The sequence below is a fragment of the Leptonychotes weddellii genome, chromosome 13, assembly GCF_054177405.1.
Source record: "Leptonychotes weddellii isolate Sample4059 chromosome 13, ASM5417740v2, whole genome shotgun sequence".
Classification (NCBI taxonomy): Eukaryota; Metazoa; Chordata; class Mammalia; order Carnivora; family Phocidae; genus Leptonychotes; species Leptonychotes weddellii.
Genome location: NC_138381.1, coordinates 32,789,557 through 32,815,340, shown reverse-complemented (window position 1 = coordinate 32,815,340; position 25,784 = coordinate 32,789,557). Strand labels below are relative to the sequence as shown.

Genomic DNA, 25,784 nt, shown 5'->3' with positions numbered 1-25,784 from the left:
TCTGATTGCTGTGGCTAGGACTTCTAGTACTATGTTGAATAGCATTGGTGATAGTGGACATCCCTGCCGTGTTCCTGACCTTAGGGGGAAAGCTCTCAGTTTTTCCCCATTGAGAATGATATTTTCTGTGGGTTTTTCATAGATGGCTTTTATGATATTGAGGTATGTACCCTCTATCCCTACACTCTGAAGAGTTTTAATCAAGAAAGGATGCTGTACTTTGTCAAATGCTTTTTCTGCATCTATTGAGAGGATCATATGGTTCTTGCTCTTTCTTTTATTAATGTATTGTATCACACTGATTGATTTGTGGATGTTGAACCAAACTTGCAGCCCAGGAATAAATTCCACTTGGTCATGGTGAATAATCCTTTTAATGTACTGTTGGATCCTATTGGCTAGTATTTTGGTGAGAATTTTTGCATCCATGTTCATCAGGGATGTTGGTCTGTAATTCTCCTTTCTGATGGGGTCTCTGTCTGGTTTTGGGATCAAGGTAATGGTGGCCTCACCAGGGGAATTCTACCAAACATTTAAAGAAGAATTAATACCTATTCTTCTGAAACTGTTACAAAAAAATAGAAATGGAAGGAAAACTTCCAAACTCATTTAATTGTTCTTTACTAATATAAAAATATACCTCATTTGTATATACAGATCTTCCAGAACTTGTGATGGGATTAGGTCCCAATAAACTCATCATAAACTGAAAATACCATAAGTCAAAAATGCATTTGATACACCTAACCTGTCAAACATCATATCTTAGCCAAACCTACCTTAAATGTGCTCAGAACACTTAGATTAGCCTACAGTTAGGCAAAATTATCTAACACAAAACCTATTTTATAATCAAGTGTTGAATATCTCATGTAGTTGATTGAATACTGTACTGAAAGTGACAAACATGATGGCTGTATGGGTATAGAATGATTGTAAGTATATAGATTGTTTTCCCTCATTGTCATGTGGTTGACTAGGAGCTGTGGCTTGCTGACGCTGCCCAGCATTATAAGAAAATATTATACTGCATATCACTAGCCCAGGAAAGGATTGAAATTAAAAATTTGAAGTATAGTTTCTACTGAATGTGTATCACTTTTGCACCATCGTAAGTCAAAGAATCATAGGTTGAACTATCATAAGTCAGGAGTTGTCTGTATTGTCCTTATATCCTGTGACCTTGCTAAATTTAATAAGTAATTTTGATATTCTGAACTCCTCATTTCCTACATATATGATCATGTTATCTGTATAGAATGACAGTTTTATATCTCAGTTTCCAAATTTTGTGCCATTTATTTATTTATTTTCCTTATTGTACTGGCTAGGACCTCCAATATAATGCTGAAGAGATTTGGTGAGAGTGGACATCTTTGTCTTTTTCCCAATTTCATATAGGATACATTGAGTCTTTCACCATTAAATCTGATGTTTGTTATAGGTTTTGCATAAACACCCTTTATCTAGTTGAGGAATCTTCTTCCAATTTATAATTTGCTGACTGGTTGTTGAGTTTTTTGCCAAATGCTTATTTTGTTTCTATCAATGTGACCATATAATTACATTTTATTCTGGTAAGATAGTGCATTACACGGATTGATTTTCAATTGTTAGACAAACTTACCTTTTCTGGGATAAACTCCATTTGATCATTTTATATTTTTATAAAAATTTTTATTTATTGCTGTATTTAACTTGCTACTATTTTTGCTAAGGAATTTTTGCATCCATGTTTATGAAGGATATTGGTTTGTAGTTTTCTTATAATGTCTTTGGTTTTTATATCAGGGTAATGCTAGCATTTTATTACACATAAAATAAGTTGCAGATATTCCTCTTTCATGAAAAAATTTGTGTAGTTGGTATTATTTTTACTTAAGTGTTTGAGAGAATTCATCAGTGAAGCCATCTGAGCTGTAAGTTATCTTCATGGGAAGTGTTTAATTAAAAATTCAATTTGTTTAATTGATATGGAGCTATTACTGTGTTCTCTTTTGTCTTGATCCATTTTGATAATTTGCATTTTTCAAGTAATTTGTTCATTTTATCTAGATTATTAAATTTATTAATATAAAGTTATTTGTAATATTTCTTTATTATTTTTCTAATGACTAGGGTATGTAATGGAGTCTCTTTTGTTCCTGATATTGACATTTTTTCCTCCCTTAATTGATCTAAAGGTTAATCTTTTCAAAGAATCTGTTTTTGTTTTCATTATTTCTCTATTTGTCTGTTATACTTCATTCATTTCTGCCCTAATCTTTATTATTTTTGTTATGATTCCTTTGGGTTTGGTATGCTTTCTTTTCTTCTGGTTTTTTTTATTTAATTTTTTTTTAGCTTTATTTATTTATTTGACAGAGAGAGAGAGACAGCAAGAGAGGGAACACAAACCGAGGGAGAAGCAGGCTTCCTGCAGAGCAGGGAGCCCAATGCGGCGCTCAATCCCAGGACCCTGGGATCATGACCTGAGCCGAAGGCAGATGCCTAACGACTGAGCCACTCAGGCACCCCTTCTTCTGGTTTTTTAATATGGAAGCTCACATTCTTGATTGAGATCTTTCTTCTTTTCTAACATAGGTGTTTAAAGGTATAAATTTCCCTGGAGAAGTGTCTGTTCATGTCTTCTGCCCATTTTTTGACTTGATTATTTGTTTTTTGGGTGTTGAGTTTGAGAAGTTCTTTATAGATCTTGGATACCAGCCCTTTATCTGTAGTGTCATTTGCAAATATATTCTCCCATTCTGTGGGTTGCCTCTTTGTTTTGTTGACTGTTTCCTTAGCTTTTTATCTTGATGAAGTCCCAAAAGTTCATTTTTACTTTTGTTTCACTAGCCTTTGGAGATATATCTTGAAAGAAGTTGCTGTGGCCTATGTCAGAGAGGTTACTGCCTATGTTCTCCTCTAGGATTTTGATGGATTCCTGTCTCACATTGAGATCTTTATCCATTTTGCATTTATCTTAGTGTATGGTGTTAGAGAATGGTCGAGTTTCATTCTTCTGTATGTAGCTGTCCAATTTTCCCAGCACCATTTGTTGAAGAGACTGTGTTTTCTCCATTGCATATTTTTTCCTGCTTTGATGAACAGACACTTCTCCAAAGAAGACACAGAAATGGCTAACAGACACATGAAAAAATGTTCATCATCATTAGCCATCAGGGAAATTCAAATCAAAACCACATTGAGATACCACCTTACACCAGTTAGAATGGCAAAAATTGACAAGGCAAGAAACAACAAATGTTGGAGAGGTTGCGGAGAAAGGGGAACCCTCTTACACTGTTGGTGGGAATGCAAGTTGGTACAGCCACTTTGGAAAACAATGTGGAGGTTCCTCAAAAAATTAAAAATAGAGCTACCCTATGACCCAGCAGTTGCAATGCTGGGTATTTACTCCAATAACACAGATGTAATGAAAAGAAGGGCCATATGCACGCCAATGTTCATAGCAGTAATGTCTGCAATAGCCAAACTGTGTAAAGAGCCGAGATGCCCTTCAGCAGACGAATGGATAAAGAAGATGTGATCCATATATACAATGGAATATTACTCAGCCATCAGAAAGGATGAATACCCAACTTTTACATCAAGATGGATGGGACTGGAGATTATGCTAAATGAAATAAGTCAAGCAGAGAAAGTCAATTATATGGTTTCACTTATTTGTGGAACATAAGGAATAGCATGGAGGAGGACATTAGGAGAAGGAAGGGAAAAATGAAGGGGGGGAAATCGGAGGGGGAGACAAACCATGAGAGACTATGGACTCTGAGAAACAAACTGAGGGTTTTAGAGGGGAGGGGAGAGGGGGGATGGGTTAGCCCGGTGATGGGTATTAAAGAGGGCACGTTCTGCATGGAGCACTGGGTGTTATATGAAAATAGTGAATCGTGGATCACTACATCAAAAACTAATGGATGTATTGTATGGTGACTAACATAACATAATAAAATTTTTTTAAAAAGATACAGATAATAAGTAAAAAAAATAAATAAATAAAGCCATAAATTTCCCTTACTAAAACTGCTTTAACTACATCCCCTAAATTTTGATATGTTATGTGTTCATTTTCATTCAGTTCAAAATATTTTCTAATTTCCCTTGCAATTCGTTTTTTTATCATAGGATATTTGGATGTGTTCTCGAATTTTAAAATAATTGATGATTTTCCAGATAGCTTTCTGTTATTGATTTCTTATTTATTTGTCTTAATATCAATTATTTTTAATTTGTTGAAGTTTGTTTTATGACTCTGCATATGATTTATATTGGTGGTTGTTTTGTGTGCACTTAAAATGAATGTGAATTAGGTCAAATTGGTTGATAGTGTTGTTTTAGGTCTTTCATAACACTGTTATTTTCTGTTTACTTCTGTAACACTTACCGAGAGAAGAGTGTTAAAATTTCTGACTTTCGTTGTTAGTAATTCTATTTTTCGTGTTCCTTCTGTCATTTTTGCTTCATATATTTTTAAGCTTGATTATTAGGTATACAGTCATTAAGATTACTTTGATGCTTTGATGAATTGAACCCTTTATCATTATGAAATGTTTCTATTTTTCCCTGACAATTTTATTGTTCTAAAATCTACTTTGTCTAGGGGTGACTGGGTGGCTCAGTCAGGGGCACCTGAGTTAAGCCTCTGACTCTTGATTTCGGCTCAAGTCATGATCTCAGGGTCGTGAGATTGAGCCCCACATTAGGCTCTGCTCTGAGCGTGGAGTCTGCTTAAGATTCTCTCTCTTCCTCTCCCTCTGCCCCTCCCTGCTGTGCTCGCCAGTGTGCGTGCACCCACACTCTCTCTCCAAAAAAATAAAATAATAATAATAAAATAAAATCTACTTTGTCTAAAATTAACATAACCATTCCAGCTTTTATTTGCTTAGTGTTTGAATGATACATGCTTTTCTGTTCAGTTTACTTCTAATCTGTCTTTGTCTTTACATTTTATGTGAGTTTCCGTAGAAAGCATGTAATTGAGTCTTGCTTTTTATCCAACCTGAGAGTCTTAGCCTTTAATTTGAGGTGTTTGTTTACATTTATTATAATTATTGATATATTTGGATTTCAGTCTACCATGTTGATGTTTAATTTTTCTCTGTTCATCTGTACTTCTTTTTGTCCTCTTCTTTAGGTTAATTGATTATATTTTAGTATTTCTTTATTTCCACTATTGAGTTATTAGCTATGACTCTGTTTTGTTTTTTAGTAGTTCTAAGTTTTATATAACTCATCCCAGTCTACCTTCAAATACTACTATTCCATGTTATATTGAATATATGAACCTTCTATCAGTATACTTCTGTCCTTTGTGCTATTGTTGTCAAACATTTTGCTTCCACATATATTTAAAATACTTTATTATTACTGCGTTAAACAATCAGTTATCTTTCAGAAAGATTAATTAATGAAATAAAAAAAGCCTTTTATATTTACTTACTTTGTTATCATGTATAATTAAGTTACCATTTGTAATATTTTAATTTTCTTTCAATAGGTCCAGGTTCTGTTGTTGTCATTTCCTTGTTCCTAAAAAACTTGTTTGATACTTCTTGTAGTGCAGGTTTGCTGTTAGTGAATTACCTTAGCTTTTGTTTTTCTGGAAAAAAAAAAATCATTCCCCTTTCATTTCTGAAGTCTGTTTTCATTGGATATAGAATTCTAGGTTGACAGTTCTTTAAGCTCTTTAAAAATGTCATATCATCATCATTTGCATAGTTTCTAATGAGAAGTCTGCCATAGTTCTTTGTTTTATGTATGTAATGTTTCCTTTTTCTCTGATTACTATTGAAATTGTTTATCACTAGTTTTTCACTATTTTATTATGATGTGCTTTGGGTTCTTGTGTTTTTCTCACATGGACTTTATTGAGCTACTTTAACAAATTTGAAAAAATTTAGACCATTCTTTCAAATATTTTTTCTATTGTTCCCCCACCCCCATTGTTTTCTTCTGCACTCCAGTGTGTTTATGTGTGTGTGTGCACGTACCTGTATGTATACATATATGCATATAGATACACAAATACATAAATACATTAAATTGTTTGATATTTTACAAGGATTACCAATACTGTTTTTCTCTTTATCTCTTTTTTCATCTTTTCTCTCTCTTTGCTTCACTTTGGATAATTTGTCATTCTATATCTGCATAAAAAGTGGTCTTTTCTTCTTTAGTTGTCTAATGTGCAATTAATCTCATAAAGTGAAATTTTCATTTCCAGATATTGTATTTCTCTTCTCTAGAAATGGCATGTTTAAAATATATATTTTGCATCTCCTCATCATGTTTTACATGATGTCTTTTAACATAATAGCTCATTTCAGGTTTTTGTCTGATAATTCCATCATTTCTGTTATTTTTATGTTTTTCCTGATGGATTTTTCTCCTGGTTATTGATCACATTTTTGTTTCTTCATTTGTCTAGTAAGTAAATGCCATACGTTATGAATTTTCCATTGTTGAGTACTGGATTTTGTTGTGTTTCTTTAAGAAGTGTCAGGGTTTGTTTGGCCAGCAGTAAAGTTGCTTTTAGTTTGATACATTCAAGGTCTTTTTTTTTTTTTAAGATTTTATTTATAGGGGCACCTGGGTGGCTCATTTGGTTAAATGTCTGCCTTCAGCCCAGGTCATGATCTCAGGGTCCTGGGATCTAGCCCAAAGTTGGGCTCTCTGCTCCCTGCTCAGTAGGGAGTCTGCTGCTCCTTCTCCCTCTGCTCCTCCACCCCCACTTGTGCTCTCTCTCACTCTCTTGATCTCTCAAATAAATAAATAAATAAAATATTTTTTAAAGATTTTATTTATTTATTTGAGAGAGAGAGAGAGAATACATGCACATGAGCAGGGGGAGGAGCAGAGAGGGAGGGAAATGGAAGGGGAAAGAATCTCAAGCAGACTCCATGCTGAGCAGGGAGCCTGACATGGGGCTCAATCTCACAACCTTGAGATCATGACCTCAGCTGAAATCAAGAGTGAGACACTTAACTGACTAAGCCACCCAGGCACCCCTCAAGTCTATTTCTAAACTGTTTTAGAGTGATTCTAGTTTAGCCTTTAGGGGTAATTTTGCCACATACCTAAGGTGTGGCCCTTTTGTGATTGATTTTGAATGCTCTTTATATTCAATGAAACCTCTCTTCTATGGCTGTTGTGACCTTCCAGTCTTAAACTTTGTGAATTGTTCTTTTTGGAGCTTTCCTGTACTTGTTTCTACCTTGGAGTTCCTCATGAGTTTTCATCCTATATATGTACATATTGGTATTCAGCCAAAGAATCAAGGAGACCCTTTTGCTCCCTTCCCTTGGATACTTAGTCCTTCATATTCTACCCGTTTCAGTCTCCTCCAACTCTAATCTCTGACTTCTCAACTCAACTGAGAATGTTGGATTCTATTTGTGTTCTTCCTCCTCTGTGCTACCATTCAGAAGTTACCTTCAGACAGAAAGCTTATGTTATTGTAGGGTTTACTGGATTTTCTTCTTTTCCTTTTTTTTTTTAAAGATTTTATTTATTTATTTATTTATTTGACAGAGAGTGACACAGCCAGAGAAGGAACACAAGCAGGGGGAGTGGGAGTGAGAGTGGGAGAAGCAGGCCTCCTGCCGAGCAGGGAGCCTAATGCAGGGCTCCATCTCAGGACCCTGGGATCAGGGCCTGAGCTGAAGGTAGACACGTAATGACTGAGCCACCCAGGCACCTTGGATTTTCTTCTTTTCTTTCAGACATCACAATCTCTGCTACCTGTTTCCTACCGTCTGAAATAGGTTTTTCTTACATTTTGTCAGTTTTTCTTTAAGATTGGGGCTTAATTTTTGATCCACTTACTACCTCAGAACTGGAAGCAAAATCTGTCACATTCATTTTTAATAAATATTTTCAGTAGGCAACAGAATTACTTTCAATTGAAAGTCTTATTATTGTCTCTGAAGTGCTTGTTTTTCTGTTGGCTGTTGAGCATGTTTTTTCTGTGGTTTTCAGCAGTCCTACCATTATGTGCTCTAGGTGTGGCTTTCATTATATTTAATCTCCTTTGGATTCTTACTACTTCTTAATTTGTGCCTTGAAAACAGTTTTGAAAAATTCTTCATCTCTTCAAATATTACTTCTTTCTCATTCCCTCTTTTCCCTTCTAATATTGTATTTATCTTGGGCTTTTGTCATCATGTTGCACACATTCTTTTATACATTTCCATCCTTTTATATCCATGTCTTCAAGTTGGTCTAGATATTTTCTTCTGGCTTTTATTCCAATTCACTAATTGTCTCCTCAGATATATCTAACCTGCAATTAAGTTTTTAACTATATGTATTATATTTTCAGTCCTAAAATTTCCATTTGATTTTTCTTCTAGTTTATAGTTCTCTGCAGTATTCTCCATGATATTATTTAATTTCTTAGTTGTAAATAACAGTTACTTTAAAGTCCATATTTGATAATGTTAACATGTAAATCTCTTGTGGTTCTGTTTCTGTTCTCTTTTTTTCTCTTGTAAGTTTGTTATTTTTATCTTTTTGTATGCTTCCTTATTTTTTATTGAATGTCAGACAGCATCTCTGAAAATATTATTTATACTATAGATCTCTGATGTTATCTTTCTCCAGAGAGAATTTGCTTTTTCTTCTTTTAGGCAGTTAGCTTTGATTCAAATTACCTTGACTCAGTCTGGGACTGAGTGGATTTTGAAGTTCAACTTCAGTATGTGCATGGGCTTTTCTATTTCCATTTTGTTTTTACTACTAGCTTTTCAGGGTCTCAATGGAAAGCCTGAGTTTTTTGACAGGACCTCTTTCTGGGCAGGCTCTGAAATCCAAATTTTGTTTCCAGCCCTGTGAGACTGCTATAAGGAGTCTTCTCAGCTTCTAAGCTAGCATCCTAATTTAGAATGTCTTGAACTGAAAAGTGACAACTAATGTCAAACTATCTTTTCTTGTTTACCTTCAATCTGGGATCCTGACCTCTTCACATCCTCACTACCTTGGTAACACATCAGTGCTTTCAAACAGAGTTTTTTAAACAGTTTGTCCTCATAGTTATTCATGAAGGGAGGTTGACTGAAATAAACTATTCCACAATGGATTTTGCTCAACCTTTTTGAGAATTTGAAGGTACTAGACCCTGAAGAAGTTCTAAAGAGTACTTAATCAAATTGTAGAAAATTTGTTGGTGACTTCCCTTCTACTGTAGTTCCTTTTTATGCCTTGGCTAGGCATCCATCTTCTACCTAGTCCCCTTACTCTCCAAAGATCATTCAATATAATGTGTGGATCGGAACACGTTCGTTTTAATTATATTATTTCAATTTAATATTTTTAAGTGTTTTCATCTGATAGGCCTTCCTTCTTTCTTTGTCTTTTTCTGTCTCCCCATATAAACTTCATGTCTTGATTTCTTCCAGTACTGAGTAGATTATCGTGCATTTTATTGTTTTATTTCCTTTCAACTACCCACCATTTGGCTCGTTGGTCATCTCCTGTATTAGGTGGGTATAGAAAATTTAAAGTGAAACTTCTTTAACATGACGTTTACACCATTTATACTCTGTCATCTACCTGACATTTTGGCTTCATCCATTCCCCATTCCCCTGTCCACCATGCTCTGGACTACTTAGAGTTTACCATACATACTCATCTTCATAATCCTTGTTTTTCTACTCATATTTCCTCCTCTGCCTGAAATGTCTTATCCTACACACACTACACACCCTCACACATACCTTTATCATTAATAAACTACATTCTGTCTTCCAAAATTTAGTTGAAATATCTTCTCTACTATGAAAACTTCCCAACTTCCCCTTCCCCCACTAGAAGCAAATCTAATCTCACTAATGTTCCGCTCCTCAACTCTTTGCACATAAGACCCATTTATTTTATTATTTTTAAAATTTTTTAGAGACAGAGAGCACAAAGTTGAGGAAGAGGAGGAGGGGCAGAGGGAGAGAGAGAATCTTAGGCAGTCTCCATGCCTAGCATGGAGCCTGATGAAGGGCTCGATCTCATGACCCTGAGATCATGACCTAAGCCAAAATCAAGAGTCAGACACTCAACCAACTGAGCCACCCAGGCACCCCTGCACATCACTCTTTATAGATCTTATCACATAAAATGTTTTTTCCCTTAGCCAAAATTTGAGGGTCATGAAGGTTTGCATTCTCTTCATTGAGCTTTGTATTCCTGGCACTAGCATAGTATCTGGTAGATACTGCCAGATCCCTATGCTGCTTGCCCACCCCAAGATGGGAGCCTGTACTTTTGGATGAAATATAGAACAGGAGGAGGATAATAATACTGAATCTGTTTATCCATAGTATTTTGTTTATATTTATGCTTCCATTATATGGTTAGACAATTATATAAGACTTTGCTTTTAGTTGCACAAGTTATCCATTCCCATGTATCTTATATTTCATGACTTTATTTAAAAATTAATCATTCTTCCCCAAACATCTAGCATACTAACCCTTTCTTTGTACATTTAGCACCTGAGTAGCACCCAAAAGCAGGGAACAGAAGGGAAGCTTATTTTAAGTATTTTTAAAAATAGTTTTAGGATTGCATTTGGGAGTATCTTTTACACATTGGATGACACCATTAACTGAAAAAGGATTTGGGGGAAAACACAATTAACTTTACATTTTGAAAGCCCTGCTTATCCAAAATTTCTATAATTCTTTCTTCTGAACTTACTGTTGTCTGTCTCAAAATATGCCAGCCTTGTTTATGATATGAAAGTCAATTATGTTAACACTAATTTTTTTTAAGTAACTCAAAGTAGGAATCCTGAGACAGTTGCCTTTTATTTCAGGTATTACATCTTATAACCTGTTTGCCTATTCCTCATCTAGGTTGATATATAGCACACATGTTTTTTAGTCCCTCAATATAGTTTCTTATTTTAAAAACTTTACATGGAGCATTCTAGGAAATAATACAATGATCTGCTTTAAGTTTAAATTCTCATCTCCGAAGCATACAGTGCCCTTATCATTTACTGTTTCACAGATCCAAACTAAATAGGCATTGAAACCCCTGAAGGATATGTTGGAATTTTCCCTGAATTTGTGGAATTTTGTAGTAAGCTTTAAACACTCTGAGAAAAGGTTGTAAAAAAACTAAGTGGCTCCTGAAAAAAAATAGAATACATTTTGCCATAAATTATCATCAAGTTCCTTAGGATACAAGTTAAGCCATTAGCTATTGATACTCCTGCGTCCTGTTTATTGGTTCTTTCAACAAATGTTTATTACTTTAAGTATTTTTATTTATAAAGACCAGTGTCATTGAAGTATGAAATCAAAAGTAACATTACCCCTCTCCTGAAGTTCTACACAATATACACTGGAGTAGGGCCAAACTATATGCAAAAAACATTATTTATTAAGCACCTACTATATCTTATAGGGATACAACAATAAACAAAAGTAATGGTATCTTTTGAGATCTCCACCCTCAGAGAGTTTGTAGTTTTCATAAGAAGCATAAATACTTAACACATCACAGGGAAACCTAGAGATGTGAAAACAGCTCACAGGTAACTATTATGGAGCAGGATGAAATAAATACAACAATAAAGGAATGAGCAGACTACTCCTGGGGTGCCTCCTGGGGAAGGCACAACCAAGCTGAGCTGGGAGATGGGGAAACCACAATGGAAGGAGGTAGTGCTAAACCACCCTTGAAGCAGGAGTAGCATTTGAAAGGCTAGCAAAGGAGGCAGGGTATTTGAGCACAAGGAAGCTGTATAACATTTTTTATTAATTTCTAAATGAAGTCTTGTCTCTTGATTTTTTGCGGTACACTAAACTAACTAATAAGCAATGTCCTGAATTTCTTTTAAGACTTTATTTACTTGAGAGAGAGCATGAGTGGGAGGGGCAGAAGGAGAGAGAGAGAGAATCTCAAGCGGACTCCACACTCAGTGTGGAGCCCAACTTGGAGCTCAATCTCACAACCCTGAGGTCATGACCTGGGCCGAAACCAAGTCTGAGGCTTAACCGGACTGCACCACCCAGGCGCCCCACAATATCCTAAATTTTGAAAAGTCAGGACTTGGCTTTATACATTTAAAGGACTAAGATTTCTTTTTTTTTTTTTTTTTTTTTAAGATTTTATTTATTTGCGAGAGAGAGAATGAGAGACAGAGAGCATGAGAGGGAGGAGGGTCAGAGGGAGAAGCAGACTCCCTGCTGAGCAGGGAGCCCGATGTGGGACTCGATCCCGGGACTCCAGGATCATGACCTGAGCCGAAGGCAGTCGCTCAACCAACTGAGCCACCCAGGCGCCCTAAAGGACTAAGATTTCTAAAAGCTCTTGAGTCCCCAAGGAAGGGCTAGCCCTTTAAGGGTGACCATCTTAAATCTCTTTGGTTTGGTAGTTCTCTGTGCTTTCAGAAATGCTTCTCATTAGTTCTCTTCAATATTCCTGGTCAGCAACCACCTATATAGGGGGATAAAAGGTATAGAAGACTCTAATCTTTAGTAAAAGGGCTGTGATTCATTTCAGGAAATCTTGGTATAATAAATAACAGCCTGATTTTCCCTCCCTCCTATTTCCTAAGGGTACACCACAGGTTATATTTCTTGGTATTTCTTAAATACTCTTTTTCAGGAGAGTTTATTTTTACTATCTAGTTTCAAAAATACAACACAGATACTTTTTCCACCTCTGCCAACAACATAAATGCATTCTGTGACCTCCCCTTCAGGGACAGTTGGTTATGTTCGGATGGTGTTAACTTTATGTTTTCTAGAAAGTATACTAAGAATTCTTTGTTAAGATTTACCTTCACTCCTGTACCTCTGAAACAAATAATATATGTTAAAAAAAGAAGATAGTAGGAAGGGAAAAATGAAGGGGGGAAATCGGAGGGGGAGACGAACCATGAGAGACTATGGACTCTGAGAAACAAACTGAGGGTTCTAGAGGGGAGGGAGGTGGGGGGATGGGTTAGCCTGGTGATGGGTATTAAAGAGGGCACGTTCTGCATGGAGCACTGGGTGTTATATGCAAACAGTGAATCATGGAACACTACATCAAAAACTAATGATGTAATGTATGGTGATTAACATAACATAATAAAATTTAAAAAAAAGATTTACCTTCACTTGACACAGAGTAATCTTGTTTGCTTCCTTTAAAAAGAACTACATTGAAACATCTGCCTACACTCACTTCTTGTTTCCATTCTTGAGGCTGATGGTCACTGGAGTTAGAGAGGAGAGGGCAGTGAACAGATCAGGGGGCCTCTGTTTGGAGCCCCAGGATATACTCTATAAACACAGGATACACTCTACAAACATAAGGCCAAGAAGGGTGTATGGGAGTATTGGTGTAAACTCTTAAGAATCATTTTCTTATGCTGCCTCCCTAACTGAATCTAAGTACAGTTGACTTTATTACCCAATGTTTTGTTTTCATTTTTATGCCTGTGAAGCTTGTCCTCACCACTTCTAATTTGTCTTTATTTCATTTTCTCTATAAGATTATTTCACCTTCTTTCTGGTCTTCATTAAATTAAAACTAGCCTTGTGCATCTGTTTCCTTTGGTAGATACAGAAAACCATGTATACAGCTGCTTTTCTTTCTCTTTCAGCAATGATGATCATATATGTAAAAGCAATATGAATCAGTACCACTGTTGTGTATTTCTGTGGTGAATGGTTGTGCCATCCCATCAAAATATTTAAATCCCATCAAAGTATTTGGGATTATCCTCACAACTATGCATTTGCCTTATTCAATCTTCATTTGTATCTCTTTCAGATTTAATGATCAGATAAATGAAGATACTGATTTACGTTTTTAGTGTGTGAATCACGTAAGGCAGTAAGGTTCAGCTTTTTTTTTTTTTTTAAAGATTTTATTATTTGACAGAGAGAGACACAGTGAGAGAGGGAACACAAGCAGGGGGAATGGGAGAGACAGAATCAGGCTCAATCCCAGGACCCTGGGATCACGACCTGAGCCGAAGGCAGACCCTTAACGACTGAGCCACCCAGGCGCCCAGGCAGTAATGTTGTTAAAAAAACAGAATTTGCTAGGGGAAATAGAACCAAAGGACATTTAGTAATTTTGCAGTAAGTCTATTAGTTGATAGCTGAACATTTATTGATTTGTATAATTTTTCATCTAACCCTTTTCTTTTCCTTCATCTCCTTGGGGTATAACAATCCAATCACTGTGTTTTTAGCTCTTAAAGATAGCCTAAGCTATAGAGATTACCAAACCCAACCCCCTATTTTACAAATGTCTAAACTGCCTAAGAGATGTAAAGTGACTTGCCAAAAAAAAAAAAGAAAAAAAACAGAACTCCTAAGTAGCAGAACTAGAATTCTAATCAAGGTCTTTTGACCTCAACTCAAGTATACTGCCAATTATTCCACACTTTCATTCATTCTTACAACAAATCAACACATTACGAATTTTAAGAAATATAGTAACGATTAAAGATTATGAGGTTTAGCCTTTTCTGAATCTGGTAGTTACTATTACAAATGTTGGCATACTTATGGTATATATACCCTAAAGGTTGGTATGGCATTTGGTATCTGATGCAGTATTCTGTCATCTGTACATTATCACGTGTCTATATTCTTTTAAATCTCATAATTATTGACTTTAATATCTTTTAGATTCAGTAATCCTAGGTTGTGCCACAATCCCTGTGGGAACTAGAATAAGTTATTAGAGCCTTGCAAATGCATTTGACTGCTGCATTCTGTTACTTTTCTCTTCCATTGATAACCTACAGCTTCAGCTGCTGAGCAGCAGAGAGGCTTAAACCTCTAGGGCCCATTAGATTTAACTTGTTTACTGCATTGATATCTATATGTTAAATGACAAGAGAGTTCAGGTTATTGAATAATTTAAAATTCAGCTCTAATTGGTGTCATATGACCTGGAAAAGGCCATGGATGATGCCAGGAGCATGCTGTGAATTTCTTATAAATAATTCATAAATTAGATGATTCATTTGCCTGGATGTCTTCCTAAATGCAAAAGTTTGTAAGTTATAACTGATGATATAACACCTGTAAGTATTTAGTTCATAACGCTGGAAGGTAATCTACCTTGATGATCTTCTAGCAAAATCTGCCAGTATAGGAGAGTTAATTGCACTGGGGAGAATGAACATTTATTTGGGATGAGACTTTGGCAAACCATACAGTGCAGCTGTTGCATTACATAGCTTCTGTCAGCTTGACAACTGGTGCATGTAAGTCTGACTTTAAAAATGCAGCATGTCGTTCTATGCCTTATTTCACATTAATTCCAAATGTTCTGGGTAATGCAATGACCTGTCCCACACACAGTAATTTAGGTTTGGAAATATTTAATATAGGTCTTGACTTTCTGACGTCTCAATGAAGGGCACAAGGGGGAAATTTTGAAGTTATAAAATCGAGATTTTCATTCTTATAGTGGGAATGTGAGGATTGTTAATAGGGTGCTTGCCAGGATAGTAAATTAGTATTTCCCATCAGAGATATGAATATCATCAATAGATCGATAATATTTATTAATATTGTTAACCACTAATTCTGTGGCTAACAATTCATAAATGCATTATAAATAATCACTTCCTAATCGTGCAGAATAAATAACTACCTGTTGCAAGAATAATTACTGCAGTTTAATTCACCTCTTTTCTTATGGCTTCATAGCTGAGAGATTGGCCAGGCCTGTAAAAATGATTTGCAGAAACTTACAAAACATCACTGTTTACTTGTTGATCGTATTTCACAAAGTAATACTGCAGTTGTTATTGTGTTTTTTAACATGTGAGAACACAGGAAAGCCTTGTATCACCATAGGAATAGTATGTGATTGTGGGTGTTCATGTATATGCTTGCACACCTGTGTGTGCATGCATACGTATATACAAGATCATATACAGTGTTTTGAGACATCTGTGTTTCCTATGAAGTCTTTTCTAAAATGTCATATAAAAAATAAATAAAACAAAATGTCATATTTTAAGAAGGTATCTTAAAGATTCAGAAAACCCTCTTCCAACTCAGAAATTTACTAATTTCCACTCTCAGAAAATTCTTCATTGTGTCCAAGCTAAGTCTCTAACATTTTTTTTAAAAAATCTTATACTTTTCTCACATTTTGTGTCTCATGTTCCATGTTATTTTTATGTTGTCATTAACATGTATCTACCTAAGTTAAAAGCCATTGTATTCCAACTATGTCATAAGCCAAAAATGCCTGCAATTTCTCCTCATCTTTCTTTTGTGCTGTGGATCCCATAGTGTATCACATCAAAGATTTTATTGGCTTTTTTTGTGACACTTGTAGAGTCTCAACATGTAGTCAGAGTTTGTGGTACCTTTTATATAATACAGACCCTAACATGCTACCATTTTGAACTCAACTTTTTTATTTGTTGTGATCTACAGATCATTTTCCTGTCTGAACTTATTTTTTCAATTATACTATTTGTTTTTCCTGCCTAGGTATATTCTTCTGCATGCTTTTCTGCTAAATATCATTCTTTTCATCTCTGATTAAGCACTCCATTCAACTCATTTCCATCACACGGATAGCCCATCACAAGTCATATTGTTCAGTTTGCTTATTGGGTTTTAAGCATATCTTAGCATACTCATAGAATCCTTTAATTGGAGGAGTACTCAATGTAATCATCAGGTTTAATTGGCAAACTATAGTAGGCCAAATCCAGTCTCATGAGTTAAGGATGGTTTTTAACTTTTTTAATGGTTGGGGGAGAAAAGAATATTTCATGAAATGGGAAAATTACCTTGAAATTCAAATTTCAGTGTCCATAAATAAGGTTATACTGGACCAGTCATTCATTTATGTATTATCTCTTGCTTTCACACCACAAAAGCGGAACTGAGTAATTATGACAAAAACCATACAGACTACAAAGTCTAAAATGTTTGTCATCTGGCCCTTTACAGAAGAAGTTTGCTAACCTTTGCTGTAGAGCTATGAAAATGAACAAGTTACAGCCACATGGCATATCGTGTATAAACTGCACAATTATAATGTTGGGTAAAGAAGTCAGACGCAGAAGAATATATTTCATATTATTCCCTTTATACTTTAAAAATAAACAGGTAAAACCAAATTCTGGTATGGACTTTTAAGCAGGGAAGTATTCAGCAGAGAGCGTTATTCCTGTAAAAGTCAAGATAGCCATTTCCTTGGACAGGAGAGGTAGAGAGCAGTGATTGTGCTGTGCTATCAAGGGTCTTCTGCATGTAGGCACCGTTCTGCCTCCCAAATTGTGGTTACATGGGCAGAAATTGTCTTGTGATTATTCACTGAGATGGTTAGATTGGTTTAATGCCCTTTTCTATGTTTATTGTATTTCATATTAAAGAAGTTCTTTTAAAAGCTCCATCATGAAGGGGTGCCTGAGTGGCTCAGTCGGTTGGGTGGCCGACTTTTGGTTTCCGCTCTGGTCATGATCTCGGGGTCGTGGGATTGAGCCCCTAGGCCAGGCTCTGTGCTCAGCGGTAGTCTGCTTGTCCCTCTCCCTCCTCCTCTGCTCCTCACACTCTGACTTCCCCTGCATGCTCTAGCTCTCTCAAATAAATAAATAAAAATCTTTAAAAAAAAAAAAAAAGCTACATCATGGAGTAACAGAAGACTCAAGATTTGGAGTGAGACATATTCCCACTTATCACATATAATGTTGACGTGATCTTGGGAAAGTTGTGTTCCTTCATTGAACTTCATCTTTTTATCTGCGAAATGGTAACTATAATAACTAGCTTACAGAGTTGCTAAGAATTACAGGTTGAATATGTAAAATGTTTAACATAGTACACAGTAAACTCTGAGTTAAGAATGGCCAAAGTGACAAGGTTTTCTGGGAGCATGTTATGCATTCAGTGGTATGTGAAGGTGAACATTTAGAGCCAAGTTCTCTCATCAGAAAGAATTTGCATAGAGTTGTCTTCACTGACCTTCATTTTTCATTTCTCATCTCAGTTCTTTAAAGATTATTTTGAATTATAGGGGCACCTGGGTGGCTCAGTCAGTTGAGCATCTGCCTTCGGCTCAGGTCATGATCTCGGGGTCCTGGGATCAAGCTCCACTTCAGGCTCCCCGCTCAATGGGGAGTCTGCTTCTCCCTCTCCCTCTGCCTCTTCCCCCCCCTGCTTGTGCTCTGTCTCTCTCTCTGTGTCTCAAATAAATAAATAAAATCTTTTTAAAAATTAAAAAATTTTTAAAATAAAAATGATTTTGAATTATTTAAAGGTATTGGTTTCACCAAGCACTTAACAAAACAAGATATCCAAATGGCTAATAAGCATATGTTAATTACTATCATTACATATCAGAAAAATGCAAAATAAAATCACAGTGAGATTTCACTACACACCAGATTGGCTTAAAGTAAAAGCATACTATCAGTGTGGGCAGCTCTTTCTGCCCACAGGTCCTGTCCCTGTGCTTTAATAAAATTTTGCACTAAAAAAAAAAAAGTGTTAGTGTGAATGTGAAACAACTGGGACTCTTTTACTGTGCTGATGGAGATGTAGAATAGAATGACCACTCTGGAACAAGTATTGGCTGTTTCTAATAAAGTCAAACATATGCCTACCCTGTGCCCAAGAGAAATAAATACGTGTTTCTAGAAAAAAGACTTGTATAAAGGGGCACCTGGGTGGCTCAGTCGGTTAAGCATACGACTCCTGATTTCGGCTCAGATCATGATCTCAGGGTCATGAGATCAAGCACCGCACTGGGCTCCATGCTGGGCATGGAGCTTGCTTAAGATTCTCTTTCTCCCTCTCCATCTGCCCCTCCCCCCTTAAAAAAAGGCTTGTGTAAGAAACTGCTAGCACCTTTATTCATAGCAGCCCTAAACAAGAAACAACATAATCCAATAAGAGAATGAATAAACAAATTTTGCTATATTCATACAATGAAATACTATGCAGCAATAAAAAAAGAATTATATTGATACAGGCAAGAACATAACATAAAAGAAGCTCAAAATTATGTTGAGCTTAAGAATCCAGCCACAGGGGTGCCTGGGTGGCTCAGTCAGTTGAGTGTCTGACTCTTGATTTCAGTTTGGGTCATGATCTCATGGTTGGTGAGATTGAGCCGCTCATTGGGCTCTGCACTCAGTGCAGAGTCTGCTTGGGATTCTCTCTCTCCTCTTCCTCTCCCCTCCACTCACTCACTCACTCACTCTCTCATAAATAAATAAATAAATAAATAAATAAATAAATAAATATCTAAAAAAAGAAGAAGAAGCTAGCCACAAAAGAGTAGTGTACTTTTATGATTCCATTTATATGAGGCAAAACTAATCTGTGGTCATAGAACTGAGAATAATGGTTACCTCTGGGAGTGTAAAGATGTTGGTCTGACTAGAAAGAGCACAAGGAACTTTCTGGGGTAATAATGATTACATGGGTATATGCAAATGCAAAAATTTATCAAGCTGTACACTTAAGACATGTGCATTTTAGTATATGTAAATTATGCCTCCATTAAAAAAATCGATTGGTTCCTAAATTAGTGTTATATATCTGAAAAATTCATATCAAACCCATATGCTAGAGACAGCAGTTTGGGATTTGTTAGTTTAAGCCTTAGTTAAAAGAAGGTACATTTGTAAATATCTCATAGAAAGCATGGAGCAGCAGCTCCGGAAAGAAAAACACATCTGTTTCATTCAGGCCCATTGTGACTTGCCTGTTTCCCAGAGGCAATATTTGTCTCAACTTCACTAATAAAATAACTTAATTTCTTATATTCAGATTCTACCAGGCAGTTTTTATTTCTTCTCGCTTTCTCTTCCTTAGTAGCATGTAATTCAGTCTAATCATGGATTCTGATTTTCATTTCTAATTTTCTGTGACCCATAACCCAACTTGACTCTTTCTACTTATCTGATACAGTTAGCCCCTAGTCACTATGTGCAAGCCCCAGTGCTCTACATCCAGAGGAGTAAATATAGCCCCTGATCTCAAGAATTGTCGAGGCAGAGAAGTCAATGATAACAACAGTAGTAATAATTTTAATAGGAAACATTGTTTGAATACTGACTTTAGGTTAGGCACTATCCAGAGTGCTTTATATGAATTATCCAGTATCACAACAACCCTAAGAGGCGGTGCAGGATGTCAGGGTAAGACTGACATCTTTTGTATGAGGACAGAGATGAAGAACCTCTCTATTATCTCAAGTATTGCAACTCTGGCCCAATCCTCACTTCAGCAAAATAAAGCTGGATAACAAAACTCATTCTCTTTAGAAGTAATCTGCTGTAACTGCACATCTCTTGGAGATATTACTTCCCCTCCCCCCACACACATACCCCATAATGTTCTCCTTGAAAAAAGTTTGGGTAAATATAAGGGTTTTTTTTCCTTTTTGTAAATTGGTACCCTTATAAAAAAAACCCTTGATAACTGCCCTATCTGACCACCATGTTCAGTTTTTGAGGTAGATGCTGTCTTTAATCCCTGTTTTATTGATGAGAAAACTGAGGGTCAGGCAAGTTGAGTAATGTGCTTTTTTTGTTTTGTATTGCTGTGTAACAAGTTACTACAAATTTACTAGTTTAATACACATACACATTTATTATCTCACAGTTTCTCTAGGTCATGAGTCAGGCACAGGTTAGTTGGGGCCTCTCCTCAGGGTCTTAGAAAGCTGCAGTCAAGGTGACAGCTGGGCTATGTTCTAATCTGGAGGTCTAGGTCCCCTTCCAAACTCACATGGTTGTTGGCAGAATTTATTTTCTTGCATCTGTATGATAGATGTCTCACTTTTTGCTAGCTGTTAGCAGAAGTCATTGCCACATGACCCCCTTCGTTGGTCTTCCCACAACATGTGAGCTTATTTCTTCAAGGCCACTCTCCAACATTAGGGAGGGCACCAGACCCTTTTTTAAAGGACCACTTAATTAGGTCTGGCCCATATAAGATAATCTCCTTTTTATTAATTCCAAGTCAGCTGATGAGGAGGAGCCTTAGTTATATCTGCAGTGTTCCTTTGGCCATTTACTGTAGCATAACAACGGGATTCATATCTCATCTATTCCCAAAGTCTACCCACACTGAGGGGAGGAGATAATACAAGGTGGGTACACCAAGAGGACAGGAATCTTGGGGACCATCTTAGAATCCTGCCTACCAACATGCACAGTCACCCATCAGGTAATTGGCAAAGCAGTGTTCTCTTTGAGCAAAGTATGCATCAAAATCATTATGTTGAAATGCCTCTCAAAAACAGAAAAGTTAACTACCAAAAAAAAATTTTTTTAATATTCCAAATACCTGACACTTATGAATAATTTAATAATTAGTACCATTAACATAAGTATCAGCTATGTCAATACCTAAAAATGCACATATGTAAATAATGTTAAGGAACAAAAATAAGACTATAAAATAATACATCCATGCTCTTGTTATATTGCTAAAACAAGGATTAGGAAATATATGATAATGTTAAATAGTTGATTTAAGTTTCCAGACCTTTAAAAAATTTACCCATCATTTTTTAAATATAATAATTCTATAAAAAGATAGCTTGCCATACAAAATAACAGATGATAAATGTTAAATATTTGTTTTGACAGTAAGTGCTACAGAAGTTCAGAGTAGGGGAGATTAATGTGGACTAGAATTTCCCTTTAGTTGTAAAATAAGGTTAATTTTTTTATGAGGTAGTTTATCATAAAATTTGCCCTAGGACTAGTTTCTTTTCTGTAGCTTGCAACCTATTCAGTGTCATCTGCTCAGTGTAAAGGATTATGTGTCTTCTTTGAAGAGGACCATGTCTTTTTCCCAGATGTGGCTCATTCTCATTTGAATAGAATTCCTTTAGTATTGCTGTAGAAACTCAAAATCTTTTTTTTTTTTTATTCATGAGAGACAGAGCGAGAGAGAAAGGCAGAGGGAGAAGCAGGCTCCCAAGGAGCAGGGAGCCTGATGCGGGACTCGATCCCAGGACCCTGAGATCATGACCCGAGCCGAAGGCAGACGCTTAACCATCTGAGCCACCCAGGCGCCCAGAAACTCAAAATCTTAAGAGTTCTTGTTAATAGCCCTCTTTTATCAGAAGATAGGAAACATGGTGTTGCTGTATATCTGTTGACACTTTTTGCCAATCAGTTCATCATTTTCAACTACTGCAAAGTAAATTGGCAGGATTTTTTCCCCCTTCTCCTAGGGATCTCAATTATTCATTTATTCCATGTCTCCAGAATAAGATAAGCATCTCAACTGTTTATGAGTTCTAATTTAAAAAGAAGTTGTGGTAGACTGAATAATGCCCCCCCTCCCAAATATGCCCATGTCCTAATTCCTGGAGCCTGTCCTAATTCCTGGAGCCTGTGAATGTCTCTTTATATGACACAAAGGATTTTATATGACAAGAGACTTTATAGATGTGATTAAGTTAATGATCTTGAGATAAGGAAATTACCCAGGATTACCTGGATGAGCCCCATGTTATCAAAACATGAGACACAGGAGGAGTCAGATGTCCCATGATACAGATCAGTAGTTCTCAAAGTGTGGTCCCAGATGAGCAGCATCAGTATCATCTGGCAACTGGCTAAAAACACAGCTTCTCCAACTCTGCTCCAGACTTCCTGAATGCAAAACTCTGGGTATGAAGCCCAGCAATTCACGTTTAACAGTTCCTCCAGGTGATTCTGATACATGCTAAAGTTTGAGGATCACTGATATAAACTAAGTTTTGCTCTCTCTGATAGAGCTTGAGGCTAGAAAACCAGAAAGCTCACTCTATTGGCCTGCAACTACTTCCTTTCTGCGTGAATTGTATCAGGCTATAATCACTTGAACAGCTTAATTGAAAAATCACTTATGTTTATAGCTGAAATTAAATGTGTTTTGTGTTTAAATAACTGCTTTTGATTAGAATCATATTTTTTGGAAAGTGCTTGGTTTTATTTGTGTGCTATAAAGATATTTATAAAAACTCATCAAATTTCTAGCAGTAACTAACATCTTATTCAGGATAAGATGAAATGTTTTACAACAAATCTCATTGTGTGTAATGGACAAAGGGCATTAGAAAGGGTATTTAAGGTGGCTGAATGGATTTCTTGGCTTAGTATTTAAAAGTAAACATTTTAAGACATTAACATTTAATGTTTTTGTCTCTTCTCAAAGTTGATTTTATGTAACCCTCATTATTTGCAACATCCTGTCATCTTGCTTAAGCAGCAAATAGCAACACTTTCTTTTTCTCATCCCTGTGGATTTACTGAAATGTAGATTGAAAATGGTTTTAGCTTTGTGGCACATGTCTGTTTAGCTGTGTGAATACGATCATTTATTATTTAAGAAGTCAAAACAACAACTTCGTTTGGTAAACATATATCATTGATTTCTGAAAAGCCAAAAGAGCTCATTTCAGTGTACTCTTATTTGACAAATGATCTTGTGGTTCCTTTTAGGTATCCAGTAGGAAAAGCACTCTTCAGTCTTCAGCTATGGAATTAGATGGTTCCTACTTGAGTGTAGCCAAATCACAATCCTGCTATCAAACCAAGCAGAGGCCTAAGTCTGCAAACCAGGACTCAGCTTCAGAAACCCTTCTGCAGTTTAGGAATAATTCTTTGAAACCAGCAGACTTCCGTTATCCCAAAACAGACCTAGACAGGGTGTCATCAAAGACCAGAACATGTGATTATGGATCCCCGGGGAGAAAACTAGCAGATGCAGTCCCTACAGAGAAGGTTCCACCAGCAGAATTGAAGATGAAAGAATGCCAACCCCTGAAGCCCACTCCATCCAGTCAGTGCTGTGGTCATAGGCTTTCTGAAAATGTCGATCCTATTCATGAAAGCCATCCTACACACATGGCCCCTCAATATTCCAGAACACATCTGGAATCATGCAGTTATTGTGGGCTCTCCTGGACATCCCTGATACATGGTCAAGGGACCCAGCAGTCTGGTGAAACTGATGTCAAAAAGCAAGTCTCAGAAAATAGAAGACAGCAACTTATGCTTCAGAAAATGGAGCTGGAAATTGAAAAAGAGCGCCTTCAGCATCTGCTGACCCAGCAGGAGACAAAGCTTCTCCTAAAACAGCAGCAGCTTCATCAGTCTCGACTGGATTACAATTGGTGAGTCTTATTTGTTCTTTCAGCAATGTCTGTAGCTTGGAGAACACGGTGTAAAGTAACTGTTGTGCTACTCTAACACTTGCGAAGGAACAGAGGTTCCTCAGGGGCTTGGCTTGCTCAAGATGCATGCTCACTAGGACAACTAAGTAAATTCCACTGTCTTATTTGGAAGACTTGGAAGATTACCTTGTCTTCCAGAATATTAGCTTAGAATATCTACTTCTGAGTGGTCCATTGTCATTTTTGCTGGATTCCAAAGGGAATATTTTTAAAAGAAATGATTGTATAAAAACCCTTTGCTGTTTGTGGTCATTATAGAGAATAATGGGCATTAAGTAAGAATTTGAGACTTCAGGATGTGGAATCAGATTGTGAAGCAGAGTGATTAACTATCACCATTCCATATTTATGTGTATCCACCATAATATAAAATGTAACAAATGATAGGAGCCTTTTCAGTTCAGCCTTTTCTCATCATGAAGCATAACCTGTTCAATAACCAATTCTTACAAACTTACCCACATTTAAACTCTTCCTCCCTTAACAATTCTTCCCTAAGAACAGTGTTTCAAAAACTAAATTGGTATTTTGAGATTATGTAGCTCAGCATAGTTTTCCATGCAGCATCATAAAGTTTGCCATCTTAATTTATTCAAGCAAAATTATTAATAAATCAGACACAATTATATTTAAACATAATAATATGTTATTTAACATATTTAACATATTCCGCCAGCGGAATTGAAGATGAAAGAATGTTAAAATAACATATTTTAAACATAATATGTAATTTATGTCTTTAAAAAATAAATTAGAAGTTGTCATAAGGAAATGCTTGTGTATATGCCTGCCATTTCCTTCTTGATCAAACTTACTATTTCCCCGTTTATACACACTCATACATCCTATACAGACACACTTAATATGAATGTTATTTTCTTTTACTTCTTAATTTTCTCTCACTTAAAGATTCTGCCTAATATTTTTTAGATTCTAATTTCTTTGAGAGTTCCATCTTGACATTTTTCCATGAGTGTAATACTTTTCTTGGAACCAGAAATGCTCTTCCTCTTTCTCTTCATTTATGGTCAGACAGTTCTGTTCTTCATTGTTGAAAGCTGGAGGCATTTAACGTAACTGAAAATGAAGGCTCCTACAACAAGATTGTCACCAAACTCCAAAAGGTTGCTTCAGTTTTATAACCCCAGTCTCTAATCCTCCAGTTAATGTGTCGTCTCTCCTAAGAATGTTATTTAACAAACATTTATAAAATGCCTGTGATATGTCAGAAATGGTTCTAGACGCTTAGTATAGAAAATGAATCAAATGTGGTCTTTAAAGAGGGCACAGTCCAGCAGGGGAGAATGGATAATTTTAGAATAGGTATCATGTTCATTTGAACAGCACTGTTTATTGAAATAATGCTGCATAACGACAATAAAGTCTTTATTGTTCTCTTGATCATCCTAGCTTAAAGATGAGAGAGCTATGAAACAGTTTTTGAGCAAGTTTCATTTATGTATAAATTGCAAAAGTTTATACATATTTATAGAGCTTTTATAAACTTTTTATTTTGAAATAATTAGAGATTGACAGGAAGTTGCAAAAACAGTAGAGGTTCCCCTCCAGTTTCTCCCAATGGCTATGTCTTACATAACTATAATGCAATGTC

General features: G+C 36.1%; 1 protein-coding gene across 4 annotated transcripts in view; it reads left to right on the top strand.

Annotated features, from left to right (window-relative positions):
- KIAA1328 (KIAA1328 ortholog) overlaps positions 1-25,784 on the top strand; it is a 326,771-nt gene that overhangs the window by 180,892 nt on the left and 120,095 nt on the right. For all 4 annotated transcript variants that reach the window (XM_006733328.3, XM_031028159.2, XM_081801332.1 and 1 more), the window contains one exon: positions 23,439-24,112. In XM_006733328.3, the coding sequence (XP_006733391.2) occupies positions 23,439-24,112 (674 nt within the window). The remainder of the gene's footprint in view (positions 1-23,438; positions 24,113-25,784) is intronic.